The sequence below is a fragment of the Hemicordylus capensis genome, chromosome 5 (genome assembly GCF_027244095.1).
Source record: "Hemicordylus capensis ecotype Gifberg chromosome 5, rHemCap1.1.pri, whole genome shotgun sequence".
Classification (NCBI taxonomy): Eukaryota; Metazoa; Chordata; class Lepidosauria; order Squamata; family Cordylidae; genus Hemicordylus; species Hemicordylus capensis.
This window is the reverse complement of record NC_069661.1, coordinates 45,807,669-45,822,515: the sequence shown is the minus strand read 5'-3', so window position 1 is coordinate 45,822,515 and position 14,847 is coordinate 45,807,669. Positions and strand designations below refer to the sequence as shown.

Genomic DNA, 14,847 nt, shown 5'->3' with positions numbered 1-14,847 from the left:
TCCTAACAAAAGGGACTTCAAAATAGCCTGTATTTGGTTATGAATATGTATTCTCTCACTCTCTTACCATCTATAATTTTTGGAAGTTCTTTAGTAATAATCCATTCTCCAGGCTGCAATAAAGATTGTCCATAAAACATATCTGATTCTGCACTTGTACTTGAAAAAGCAGAGCTACTCGAGGGTGTCAATTCTTCCAGCTTGAAGAAATCTAATCCTGACACTGTGCCACCAAAAAACCTACAACCACCAAGACAGCCACATTTGTTCTTGCTTCTCTTATTCTTCATGTTATCATCTGGCCATAAAAACCATAACCTAAAAAGAAAAAAGGTAACATATTTAACTCAATGAAACAATCCAATTCCAAATACCTTTCATCGACATCAAACTTGCACACAAACTGCTGCAAGATATCCCACTATCTTCAATGGTACTGAAGCCAGACACAGATATCTGAATCTCCACAGATGAAGAAAGCTGGGTTGGATTTTCAAACATGGATAGGGAATCCAGAAAACAAAGTTTTATTTGTTTCCTAGCTTCACACCTGGAAGTGCTTCAAAATTAACATAGCATATAGAGAATGACACATGCACTATGTTTTGCTAAATACATAATTATGCCACACAGATAAGCATAAATAAAAGCCATGAAGGCTTAAAGTTCATTTTGGAAATGTAATTCTAAACCACCACAAATAAGTAGATATTTCCATCTATATACTATTTCTTATTACTACTCAGGTATAAGATGAACAGAGTCTCTTGTGAATATGCAATATGATTTATGTACCAACAATGCTTGTAGTTCTGAAATAAGTCTCACTGAGGTAACTACCATTAGAAATGCCAGTTTAAACGATAAGCGTCTTATTGGAATGGATTTCAGTGGTTCAAAATGTGGGAACTGTAGGACTTTCAACACAGTTCCCAAGTTCCAAGAAGGAAAACGGTCCACTGTCAGCGGTGACAGAAGCGTAGCTCCCCTGTGGAACCTTTTCAAATGAGGGTGTGAATTTATTGTCTTTGCCAAAACGCCCGAGATGAGGCTCACCAGGGATGCTGCTTTCCCCCAACGTATTAGGCCTCAGCCCCATATCAAGGCCCTCTTGTAAAAATTGCAGGAGTTGTTGAATAGAGGTTTCCCCTTGGGGAACTTTGTGGTGTGCTGACCACCTTAAAAAAGCTCTCCATGAACACTGGTACACCCGATTTGTGGAAGACCTTTGGGATGCAAGTATGGTCTCAGACACCTTGTTTGAGTAACCATGGTGTTTCAACCATCTCCACTCAGTTTCCAAGTGGCAAGCCATAACCAGCTCGGGTATGGATGTTGTACCGGCCCCTGTAGAAGTAGGTCTGATGTGACTGGGAGAAACCATGGATCTGCTGTGGCCAAGGGTAGTCCTCAGGGTAGTTGAAGGGTACTAACCTTACTATTACTTACTTACTCTTCCTCCTCCTCAAGGTACAACCCTTGGTAGTACCAAGGGTAGTCCTCCACAAACCATGGTCTCCTCAGCCAGAACAGGGCCACCAATATCACTTCTGCTTGCAGCATCCAGACACGCCTCAGTACCCTTGCCAACAACGGAGTTGATGGAAATGAATATAGCACTCCCTTGGACCAATTTACTGATAGGGCGTCTGCATCCTCTGCTTGTTTGCATGGAAACCTTGGAAGTTGGGCATTTCGCCATGTAGCAAACAGGTCCAACACTGGTTTCTCCCACCACTGAGATACTTGACGAAAGACCCACCGGCTTAAGGCCTATTCGCCTGGCATCAGGTCCTCTCAGCTGAGCCAATCGGCTAGTTGATTCAGATCCCTTTTCACATGACGTGCCAATAAGGATGCAAGGTGGTGTTGTTCCACCCAGCTCATTAAAAGTACCGCTTCCGCATGGAGTACCTCCTTGTCTGTTTACGTGGGCCTTCACTGTCACGTTGTCAGTCCTGATCAGTACATTACAACCCTGCAGTTCCTGATGAAAGGCGCTCAGGGAGAAGCAGATAGCTCTGAGCTCTAGCCAGGTTATACTGTGTCTTTGCTCGCTTACTGTCCACTTCCCTTGCGCCAAGTGTTGAAGGCAATGCACCTCCCAGCCCCTAGTGCTGGTGTCTGTCGTTACTTTTATTTTCGATGGGTCCAGAAATTCTTCTCCTCTCAACAGATTGTGAGGCGATAAGAGTGACGTACCTGGGCTGGCAGTGGAAGTAGCAAACACCTCTTGTTGGCTATGGCATTTTGATATGGAAGGATCAACCACCGGAGCTCTCTGAGATGGAATCTTGTGGGATGTGCACGAATTTGTTCGGTATTCTATGCTCAGAATGCCAAACAGGTTCAGAACCCCCACGTTCGAACTGGCTTGAATGCAGAGGTGGGGAGACTTTAAGAATGGGGGAGGGTGCACACAGACCCCCCCATGCTTCCCTCTCTGGCTCTCTGTGTATAGTCAGGTGGGGCATCAGTGTACCTCCTTACCGCCCCATTGTTTCACTGACTAGAGGTGCCGTGAGCACAAGGTGGGTGGGCATGCACATCATGCATGTGTGTGATGTGCACCCGCCAGCGATGCGTGTGTGTGTGCAGAGCACTTCTAGTCTGGGAAACAACAGGGCAGCATGGAGGTATGCTGCCAGCCAGCTGGACTAATTATACACAGAGCACCAGAGAGGGACGCATGGGGGCGGGGAGTGAACCCTACCCCGTCCTTAAAGCCACCCCCACCCCACCATCAGCCCAAAGGGAGTCTGTTCCATGCACATCCCTATAATCTTGCCCATGGAATGGCTTCCAACATTGCCAACATCAATCCTAGGAGACTTGCTAATAAGAGTAGTGGTACTATCGGAGCAGCAAGTATCTCTTTGACTTCTGTGGTAATCATTTGGTACCTGCCCTGGGGCAAGAACAGTCTGTCCTGTGCCGTGTGTATCACTACACCTAGATGCTGCAGTCTGTCTGATGGAATTAACTGGCTTTTCTTGAGGTTCACCAAGAACCCATGTTCCCTCAATGCTTGTAATGTGCTCTAGAGGTTGGTCTCTTCTACTTCCTTGGATGGCGATTGGATTAAAAGATCACCCAGGTATGCGAAGATCCAAATCCCCTGGAAGCGGAGGTAAGCCATCAAGGATGCCAAAGTACTTCGGAAAGACACTGTGGGCCAATGGCAGACTGAATGGGAGTGCCGCATACTCCTGGTATCTTCCTGAATATTTGAACCTGAGGAGACGTCGACTGCTTGGGTGCATTGGCACATGGAGATACTGCTACTGATTTGAGGGATTCCATCCGGAATCTTTCGCGACTGACCCACCTGTTCAAAAACTTCCTGTTGACCCACCTGTTCAATGACTCCCCTTCCTTCCTACAGTGAGGGACAGCTTCCACTGCACCTATTTCCTCAACACATCGAATTTCCTTTTTCAGCTCTAAGTGTTTGCAAACAGAGTGAGAGCGTGGGGTTGGCAGGAACCTGTGGGAGAGGATGACATCCAACTCATCTTGTAGCCGGTTTTTTTATTATGTTGAGGACCCACCTGTCCATTATGGATTTCTCTCAAACTTGCAAACAGTCGAACAGTTGCCCCTTACCCCACCCCCACCCCACCACAGCCTGGCATGCCCTGAGTCATGGCTGTTTTGTTTGCTCTGGGTAAATGTTTGCCTGTTGTTCCCAAAGCTGCTGAACTGGAAATGCTGTCAATTCCAAGTGCCATGTTGAGGTCTGAATTCCCTATCCTGCCCCCTAAAGGAGGGCCGGTAGCTTCGAAAGGGATGAAAAGGTCATTTTGACCCTGGCTTGTCCAACTTACACGGTGCTCATGGTATGGTCTTTCTCTTATCCTTGGACTCTACAAGGACGTCCTTAAGTGCTTCCTCACCAAACGGTTTTGTGCTGTCATAGGGTACAGCGGTCAAGTTTGTTTTAGAATTCAAATCCAACTGCCAGCTCTTCAGCTAGAGGTGTCTCCGGCCCACCACTGATGCTGCAGACACCTTTGCGGAGAATCTAATAGAGTCTAGTGTGACATCTGCCATGAAGACCTCAGCCTTCTTGATCTTAAGCAATTGCTGCTTCATCTTAACTGGATCCCAGGGAGGATCACTGAACAAGTCATCAACCCACAATAAGGATGCCCTAGCCTCCATTAAGGCTGCCACAGAAGAACGTGTTGCCAGAGAAGAGTTATCATGCAATATTCCTGCCTTTTTATCAGAAGGATCCTTCAGTGTTGCCTCCCCATCCCTTGGGAGTAATGATCCCAACACTAATTGCACCACCGGTGCATCTATATTTGGGGGTTTAAAAAAGTCTAAGGACTCTTGTAAAAAAAATAAAACAGTAATAATGATTCGCCAACACCATTAGCTTCCTGTTGGTTGCTGGCAGAAGCCATTCCTGTTTTATTGCTTCAGTAAAACATTCTGGCATTGGTAGTAGCATATCCCTAGGCTTAGCCTTAGGAAATACCAGATCCCCTTTTGCTGTCTGGGTAGACTCTGGCGCTATTTTTTATTGTAATCCAATAGTCATTATGACCCTAGTCATTAGTGGATTAAAGTCCCTAGACACAAACAGTCATTGAGAAACATTGTTTGAGTCCGGGTCCTCCCTCCCTGACCATTCGCCTTCCTCCTTGTCAGGGACAATGTCAGGGTCCTGATTTCCTCCATCTCCTCCAGCTTATTGTCCTTCGGGGTCAGCCTCCAGGACAATCAGCAGGGTTACCGGCACTTTGCGCTTGTCAGGAAAAATAGGCCTGGGGTTAGGGTCCCCGGAGTCTGGGCCTGACTGATCTGAGGAGTGTCGTTTTTTGTCTATCCTTTGTAAAATGGTGGCCCCTTTTGAATGAGTGTGCGCTTTGTCTTCTTTTTCAACTTTTTAGGAGATGAGCTAATTGATTCAGAGGATAAAGATTCTTCAGATGAAGAAGAGATATGTCTACGCTTTTTAGATTTTTTTTTAAAAAAAATTTATGAGGCTTGAGTTGGTAAACAATATCAATAATAGTATTTTTGAAGCATGCCTGCCATTCTGGAGGAACTGTTTTTAGGAGGTCAGGAGCTGACTTAGAGCGACCCATGGGGGGAGGGGGATACTCTCCACAAAGAGAGGTCTCACCAGCAATCCTTGTTGTCCCTGGTCCCAGTTCTGTCCCGTGTTGCTGCTTCATGCCGCTTTCAGCAGTCCTCTTGAAGTGCCAGGCAAGTTCACACCATTTTTGCCGTGGTCTTGCATTCCACGGCTGGCATCGAGACTGTCTGGGATAAACCTGAACCAGCCACCCATGCCCTCAACTCTGCTCCCCTCGGTGGCAGCTTTGCTGGAGGGACCCCCATTGCCCACAGTAATCTGGCGGTCAGCAAGGACTTCGGTTCGAGGGTTGCTGAGGGTGCACCTTCTCCACACTCCCCCGGAGTATTTTTAGCCACATGGCTGTGAGTCTTCTGGCCCGATGGCGTGAGACTCGCCGCGGCTCTAAAGCAGCTAGCATCGATGTGATCAGAGGGGGCAATCCGGGAGTTCTCGTGCCCTTGGAAAGCCTCTCTGCCCGTTTCCCTTCAGGACACAGATCCTTTTCTCTTTCTCTGCGTGCTCAAAAAGAAGGAGAAAGGAAACAAGAATGGACGAACTGAAGGAGGAAAAAGCACTGAGGAAAAATAAAGAGAGGTGTTTGGGGTTTGTTTGTTTTTAAAGGATTGTATAAGGTATAGAATAGAATAGAATAGTATAGAATAGAATAGAATAGAATAGTATAGAATAGTATAGAATAGTATAGAATAGTATAGAATAGAATAGAATAGAACTGAGTACTGTCAGTAAGGTATAACAGTAAGAACACTAAGGAAAGTTTGAGAGAAAAATCAGTCTGCCTGGAGCTACGCAGGACTAGAAGAACTGGGGGCAGGGTTATCCCACTCAGGCTCTAGAGGCTTCTATTCTTTAAGCTAATTCACAAAGTCCAGCCTAGGAGCACATGAGGAGGTATTATTATTATTATTTCTTGTTTACACAGTCAGACAGGTGTTATTGACTGGTTTGTTTTATCCAGACATCGAGTCCTTCCCAAGGACTGGAATGGCTGAATTTTATTGTCAATGTTGTTGCTGTTGTTAAAGATATTGTCGCAGAGTATAGGCTGTTCCCAGTAAAGCTGCTTTTTGTAATTGGCTGATGGTGATTTCTGTGACCCCTATGGTGTTGAGGTGCTCTTCAAGGTCTTTTGAAACTCCACTCAGGGCACCAATTACCACTGGGATTATTATGGTCTTTTTCTGCCACAGCCTTTCAATTTCCATTTGTAGATCTTTGTATTTGGTGATTTTTTTCTATTTCTTTTCCTTCTATTCTGCTATCCCCTGGTATTGCTATGTCGATTATTTTCACTTGTTTTTCTTTCTTCTCGACTACAGTTATGTCTGGTGTATTGTGTGGCAGATGTTTGTCTGTTTGTAGTCAGAAGTCCCATAATATTTTTACATCTTCATTTTCTTCAACTTTTTTTTTTTTTTAAATGGTCCCACCAATTTTTGGCTACAGGTAGCTTGTATTTTTTGCAGATGTTCCAGTGTATCATCCCTGCTACCTTGTCATGCCTTTCTTTGTAGTCAGTCTGTGCGATCTTTTTACAACAGCTGATTAGGTGGTCCACGGTTTCATCTGCTTCTTTACAAAGGCGGCACTTGCTATTTGTTGTGGATTTTTTGACTTTTGCTCTTATTGCATTTGTTCTTAGTGCCTGTTCTTGTGCAGCCAGTATTAAACCCTCTGTTTCTTTCTTCAAGTTGCCATTCTTAAGCCATTGCCAGGTCTTGGTGATGTCTGATTTTCCACTTATATTGTGCAAATATTGACCATGCAGGGGCTTCTTTTTCCATTTTTCTGCTCGGTTCTTGACTTGTTCTATTATTATTAATTCAATTTCTATACCATCCTATGGCTCAGGGCGGTTTACACAGAGAAATAATATATAAATAAGATGGATCCCTGTCCCCAAAGGCTCACAATCTAAAAAGAAACAGAAGATAGACACCAGCAACAGTCACTGGAGGTTCTGTGCTAGGGTGGATAGGGCCAGTTACACTACTACTGCTAAATAAAGAGAATCGCCACATTAAAAAGGTGCCTCTTTGCCAAGTTAGCAGGGGTTAACCCAAGGAGATGTCCTTGACCCCAGCAACTGAGAATTTGTATCCAAATTGTGCATACAATTCTCACCTTCCTGAACTTCCAGCAATAGTGGATAAATTCTCTCCTTTCTTCTCAGCATTTCCAACATAAATCTCCCCACATAAGAACTACTCAATGCAGCAGGGTGGGGGCACATCATCTTTTCAGCAACAGGTGTACTCAGATGACTTTTCACCATAGCCTCCCTTACCTTTTACTTCTGCTATCATGTGTTTCCAAAAAATGTCTCTGTGCTTCGTGTTTAGAGTGATGGTCTGCTGCTAAAGCAATATCAGCAGTAATAAGGCCTAAATTGACTGAACCGGCTTCCAGCCAATATGCCCTCCGCAGCACTGCAGGCTGAAGACCAACTCGGCAATTGTTCATTTGCTCAATGTACTGTCGCAGTTGAAAGTCTTGAACTGCCGCACTTATACCTTCACCAACAGATTGGTTGTGGAGATTACAACTGGCAATGCGTACAGCTCCCATCTGAAAGTTAAATTGAACAAGAAGGAGAGAGAAACAATATTAAAAGACATCTTGTTCAAACGAGGCAAAAAACAAACCCTGAAGAGTGATTCCTCTAAGTGGATGTTCTAAAAGACTCTGATCATCTTGCCTCCTAAAGTGGATGGGAGGAGATGTTCTCCTCCTGTGGATAAGAAAGATGAGAGAGTGCATTTGAAGCTTAAGGACTGGTATGTGGAAGAAATAAAATGTTGACAATTGTTAAAGTCACAGTGTGAAATAAAAGTTTAATCAACTTGGCGGCTATCAGCTCACAGCTAGCTAAGTAGTCATGTTACATAATGTCATACAATTGTTGTTGTTGTAGTTTGTTGTTGTTTACATTTATATCCTGCTCTTCCTCCTAATTCTGTCTTGTACCGAAATATCAGAAAAATGCATGGGTATCTGTGCAAGTTTTCTATTGGGATGCAAAAAACTGGTGAGCAGTACAATACTTTAATCAGTATAGTACGAAGACATAAATGAGGCTTCAGCTAATCAGAGCTTTAAAACTATGCCTAAGCTTTCTAATAAAAATAAAATATACAGTTTTTAAGCAATTTCTGCTTAACTGAATGCTTCTTTTGAATTAGAATGAATGCACAACAGTCAACATACTACAGAAATAAGTTATGCATTCTACATTTTGATAGATAGATAGATAGATAGATAGATAGATAGATAGATAGATAGATAGATAGGAGACAGAGTTTTACAGGCAAAAAAGATATAATATTTTGGAATGACCATAACAACAAAGTGATGTGAGATAGAAAAAGCACATATACCTTTATATTTGTGGCACAACCATGCTCTACAATATATACATCTGCCCCATCTACTGCTAGGCGTGTCATGGTATATTTTAATTCATCAGATGTTGGACAAGGACCAGAGATGGAACTCATCTAAGGAAGAGACACAAAAACCATAATTATACACGTTGCTCTATAGAAATTAAATGATTCTACATTATCGTTTTGTTACAAGAGAAAAAGATGAGAACAGTGATTTATCATCTGCAAATTGTGGAATGTTTAGGAATATAATTCCCACCTCCTAAAATGTAAAAAAGGGCATAATGAGAATCCAGTCTGAGGAGAAGATTCTTGCTTTCAAATTTCCATGACAAAATATCACAATTCTGAACGGTGAAACTGTATTGCCATCTCTCCTTAATACCTAACAAAGGTATTAAGTAGCATTTCAGAGAGAAAAGTAGACCAGAACCCTTCTCTCTTACAAGTTTTCTTTGTGCAGGAGATTTTTTTTTAAACATCGTGGAAGAGCATTCAATCACCCTGTAATCTCAGGTAGTACATTCCAGAAATGAGATTACCAACTCATATGTTCTTTAGATCATAAGCAACAATGATAACATTGATGCAGCCAATCCTTTATAGATCTATGATTATATACAGTGCAGCCATAACAATTCTTTGATTTCTATAACTATACATGAAAACTCAATGGCTTAGAACAGCCTAGTTAAGGCTTACTAGGCTGTGTGACGCTTTGGAGGCATATTTAGATTCACAATCTAAACCTACATCTGGCTTGAGAAAAACTGATAGGGATTGAGTCAGTTTACTTCAGTCAAATAAGTCATTATTTTCACTTGGACTCCAAAACCAATGGCACAAACCATTCTCAGGTCTGCTGGCGAAACCATGCTGAAAGTAATTTAAATTTCAAGCCGCTGGCACCACTTTCCATCGCCACAAGCTTATAAGACAACACAATAAGTGCCACAAGATAAGGCACAAGCTGATCTGTCTTTTAGCCTGTTGTGAGCCAACTTATGTAAGTACCTTTGGGGGTTGCAAGAGTGGCAGTGAGGATAACAAAGCTTCAGCCATGAATCGAAGCAACCACTTCGTATTAGGATGCAGTGAAACCAAAACTCCTCTCAAAGTCCCAAATCAAATAGGGGACTCCCTGAAGAATAAAGGTGGGCTTCAAATCTGGTCCACTTACCACTGTAGGTCACTGACAAAAAGCCATGGTTTGGCCCATATTTTTAAATTACAAAAATGAAGTTTAAAACTTTTTTTTTTAAAAAAGAAAGTTGTGTCTCTACTGCCAAGTTTAAAGAAGAGCCATGTTTACATTATGTTTCCCATGTGATGCTCTTACTAGTTCATAGTTAAGAAAACTGGATCACTGATATTATAAAAAGCATTACCTTTGATTCACAGAAGCGGCGATCTATCCCATGCTGGCATATGATTACCGATTTTGGCCTTTCCAGCTCAAACTCCCGACACACTACATGGAACACAAATGTTTGTCCCCACTCAAGCAGGCACACAACCTGCAAACAGATAAAAATATTCTGACCACAGAGAAGTCATATAAGCAAGCTTGAAGGACTTTGGAGTTCAACATTTTGCACATCATAAATAATCATTTCAATGGTGTACATCCTGTATTCAAAATAAAAATAGGGCATTTAAAAAAGGAAGGGGGCTGCTTTTCTCTAACCTGCACAAGTCCAGAAGAAATTTTCTAAACAGAAACCACCAAATAAAGTGAGTATTTAATTGCAATCATCTGTAAACAATCATAAAAAGTTAGCAAAGCCTTAACAATAATGAAAAGTGAAAAAAGGAGAAAGATCTCTCTGTGAAGAATAGCTATTACACTGTGTATATATAGTATACACTGTATTTTACACAGTATTATACACAGAATATAGTATTTTGCTCTTCAAGTTTTTATATGCAAAGTAAAAAAAGATACAGAAATAAGGTAAAAGACAGAACACACACAGAAGTTTAAAATGAACACATGATTTTTTAAAAACCTACAGCTTTCACCTGACTTTGAATTCTTTGAGGGTGTTTTGTTTTTTAAAAAAACTTTTACAACTTTGCCTGTTTCACATTCACACAAAAGCACCACACAAGAAATAATGCAGTATGAAAGACACACCTTGCTCAGTAATGTTCCAAAAATCTGCAAAGTACTGAAAATTGATGCAAGCATTTATCAAGGTACCCTTCACATACAAATGAGCTGCAACCCATACTATTTTAAAAAGTCATTTCAACAAGAGAGAGAGGCCTAAGGACTTTTTACTTTAGTTCACTGCAATTCTAACAAGCTTATTTTCCCTAGAGAGAATGAAATTGCACTTTGCCAAGAAGTCTCTCTTCAGTAAGCGTATTTCTGTGAACAATTATGCTGTGCTGAAATAATGGCTTCTCATGCAACATTTAATTATTTCAAAAAAGTATGATGCTGTCAATATATTTGGAATCCTGACAATAAGAACTAGAAGGAAAAAGTTTGAATGCAGTGGAAATGGAAGCTCTCTACATTCCGCTTTCTTCGGGCACATTTACAAAGCACCATCCTAAATGTGTTTTCTAGTTTGAAGCCAAAACCTAACCTCTAGTGAGGTTAGTTTTGTCACGCCCTCGATCTCTGACAGCGAGGAGGAAGGGGAAGCTGTCAACTTTCCTGCCGATTCAGGAGTGTCTGAGGGGCAGAGCCCGGCTGTCAGTGTTCAGGAAACGGCTGTGGTAGATCCAACTAATGATTTAGAGCAGGCACAACAACCTGAGTCAGCAGAAAGCATGAGGGACCAATCCGAAGGACAGCTATGCAATGAAACACCACTGACTCCACAACAGCGCAGGATCACGAGACGCAGGACGCAATTAGAGGCTGTTAGGAGGAGCAAACGCCTGTTGCTGAGAGCTGACAAGCCTTGAATTCCTACCAGCTGGGAGCTCTCGGCTGGCTCTATAAATCACATCTCCAGCCTCCTACTCATTGCTGAGAATCAACGTTCATCAACATTCCTTGTCGACAGTGTTCAGCCAAGCCATATCCGATTTCAGCAGCTCCGCTTGCTTCGTGAACTTCCCTAGCAGCTGGCCAGACCTTGACAAGTTTTGGAGGTTAGCTCTAGTGAACGAATACAGCTGCAGGACATATGGTATCATAAAAGTACACACAAAAAGATAGTTTGTGGTGTTGAAGGAGAAGCCGAGGATGCTAGAGGCGTTGGAGCTGGCGAAAGAGCACGTTGAATGTTCAGGGAAGGATCGGCATCAAACTGTATCAATGTCGAGCGGAGAACAGTACTTGCGGGCTGTTCGGTGTCAACCTCTACGGAAGCAGATAAAGTAACCTCCTCAGGGAGGCGTGGTATTGAGGGCTCATCGTCGAGGACTATCAATGCCGAAGGAGCGACCAATGGTTCAGGATGTAACGTAGATAGCGTAGTGGAGTCTTTCGATGTTGAGGGTGTAGAAAGTGCAGGAGGGCGAGTCGACGTTGATGGCTGCGCCGAAAGAGGGAACGGTGTACAGTCCCATGGATGTTCTCGATCTCTTCGACGCTTGCCCTCGTGCGGAGTGGGGTGGTCTTCACCTCGTCGCTTAGAGTGGTGTGACAACTTTGAGGAAGAGGCATAAGATGAAGAAGAGGAAGACTTAGACTCCGAGGATTTCTTAGCCGATGTCGACATCAAAGACTTTTCCGACGTCAAACGTTTCCCCGATGTTGAATGTTTTTCCAATGCCGAGAGTTTCTTAGTTGAGTCAGTGCCAGAGGATTTCTGTCCGCTCGATGTCAAAGAGGGTTTTGCCGCCTTTTGCGCAGGTGTGGAGTGCGCAGCAGACGCTGAAGGACGAGGCGTGCCTGGAGTCGAAGAGCTCAATACTTCATCTTAAATCACCGCTCGAAGGTGAAGCGCCCGTCTGTTTTGAGAAGGACAGACATATTTTACACGAGGAGACATTATGCTCCTCTCCTAGGCACAATAGGCAGAGGTCGTAGAGGTCTTTCGAAGGCAGTTTTGCCCTACAACCCTCGCACCATTTAAACGATTTTTTCTCGTCAGCCATAATCAAGGTCAGAGTCATTCCACGGTCCGTTTACCAGAAGTCACCGAAGCCAGTCCGAGCCAGAGAATCACCGTCAGCCGTTCCATGTCAAGATCCAACAAAGTTCAATTGCCAGTCCGTGTCAAAAAGGTTAACAAGATGGATGAACGAAAGAACAGAGGAACTTTCCGACAAAGAAGCGGCAGACCGTAGGTCCAAGTCGCAAGGCAGTCGGAAAAGAACTAAGGGACTTTGCGCCTCAGCCACGCCTTATATAGCACGCCACAGCGTGGGGGCGTGGCTTGGGCGCTTCGACAAGCTCAGGCATAGCTACCGTGTGGCTCCTGCGCAGGCACAGAACCCATTCTTATGGGCATCGACTGATCTCAAACCAGATCTGCACATGAACACTGTAGAAATTAACCCCAAAGCTGGAATCTATCTCCACTAAGCTTAATCAAATTCATCAGAATAAATAGATTTGCTCTTAGGAAGATACTACACAGTTTTTACCAACTCACTCCAAGTGAATTAGTCATTCTACTAGCCACTGACTTTTTGGGGGGGAGGGGGATTGAGGAAGTTCTTTGCTTGATATTTGAAATTCTTACTTATAGCCCCAAACCTTTAAATTCAGGAACAAAAAACTGCACCATTATGAGGTTTACACATTCAAAACCACATCTGACACAACCCATGCACAAATGTCTTCTTTCTTAAGAAATTCTTACCTCAGTTAATTAGTACACTGAATTTAGTATTCCTAGCATTTTCTTAAATGACAAAATGTTGAAAAGAACTCTTCTATCATGGTCTCCTGTCTAAAATAATATGAGAGTTCCTTTCAACTTAGAATTCCTAGATGTTTCTTAAAACTAGGAATTTTAAGTCAATGTGTTCTAATCACTCAGTTTTTGTTAAAAGTCTTATACCTTAATACTATAAGAGTCTGCACTAAGAAACCACCACACACACTCCAATCTGAAGCTAAGTTACATACATACCTGTGGAACTGTAACCTTGGCTGTCAGGCTTCCAGCCTGAACATCAATCAACCATGCATATTCTAAAGTGTCACTTCCAAGTGGCAAACCTTCTGCTGAAAACATAGCATGAGCACGTAGCTGCAGACCGGAAAGGCTGATATGGCCCTCTCTAAGTACTTCATCCACAGGGGGTCGCTATTAAGAATGAAAGAGTAGTCTTTTGAAAGAACAGCTAAACAAGCTTTGTCTAAGCAACTAGGAACTGATATTTGGTGGCTATTAGATATGAAGGTTCTTTTCTGTGAAACAGAGTAATGCTCAGAAGCTCATTGAATATACACATACAAATCCACTGTGCCAGTTCACCAGTGGCAAATGCTCCATGCCCTCTGGCAAGCAGGACACCCAGCACCATACACATCTTCTCTTCTGAGGTCACATATCCAAAGCCATTTGGGGGATGTAAGAAACAGCAGGAATCTCTTCAGAGCAGTAGAAGAAGACTTCCACTGTTTCTTACCTTCTTCATATTCCAGTGTAAGAGACAGAAGACCTGCTTCTCTTCTAAGCCCTCTGCCTGTGTGCCAGAAAGCATCTGGGGGAAGAGAGAGGGTTTGTGGCAAGCACAAATAATTGCTGGCTAGTGAGCCTATGCTAAATTTGTAGAATGCTGTATATAAGCCACATTTTTTGTCATTCAAATGCAATTGTAAAGCATAGAACAAAACAAACAAATTAGGTCAAGGTGTTTATAACTCTTATTTCGTCTTTTAAAAAGTACAGCCTTTGTCTTTCTCCAACAGGACAAGGACCTATAATCTTGAACTTCAAGCAAATGGTACAAATCAAGCAAACGGCTCACCAGTTCAATTTTTCAAAACACTCGAAGCAGCTGGTTTCAACAATTTAAGACAAAACAGGACTGCACAACTTTGGCCCTCCTTCAGATGATGGCCTACAGCTCTCGTCATCCCCGATAATTAGCCACTGAGGCTGGGGATGATGGGAGTTAAAGTCTAACAACATCTGGAGGGCCAAAGTTATGCATCTCTGACCTAAGACAAGACTTTGCATCCTTCTTTATCCATTGACAATGGCACAATTCGTTCTGCTGAACAGGCTTGAAGCCTTGGTTTTATCTCTGACTCCTTCCTTTCCTTTATTCCCCACATGTAACATATTGCCAAATCATGTTGCTTCCCCGCCCCCTCACAACACAGCGGTGGGGGGGGGGGGAGATACAGCCCTTCTAGGGATGTGCAGTACGTTTTTTTGTTAAAACATTTCGACTCAAAACAGGCAAATTCGAGCTCAAAACTGAACA

General features: G+C 42.9%; 1 protein-coding gene across 12 annotated transcripts in view; it reads right to left on the bottom strand.

Annotated features, from left to right (window-relative positions):
* Window positions 1-14,847, bottom strand: part of BLTP1 (bridge-like lipid transfer protein family member 1) — a 201,468-nt gene that overhangs the window by 125,447 nt on the left and 61,174 nt on the right. For all 12 annotated transcript variants that reach the window (XM_053253722.1, XM_053253721.1, XM_053253726.1 and 9 more), the window contains exons 23-27: window positions 13,542-13,718; window positions 9,885-10,013; window positions 8,488-8,607; window positions 7,398-7,678; window positions 68-318 (exon numbers count right to left, since the gene is read on the bottom strand). In XM_053253722.1, coding sequence (XP_053109697.1) covers window positions 68-318; window positions 7,398-7,678; window positions 8,488-8,607; window positions 9,885-10,013; window positions 13,542-13,718 — 958 coding nt within the window. The remainder of the gene's footprint in view (window positions 1-67; window positions 319-7,397; window positions 7,679-8,487; window positions 8,608-9,884; window positions 10,014-13,541; window positions 13,719-14,847) is intronic.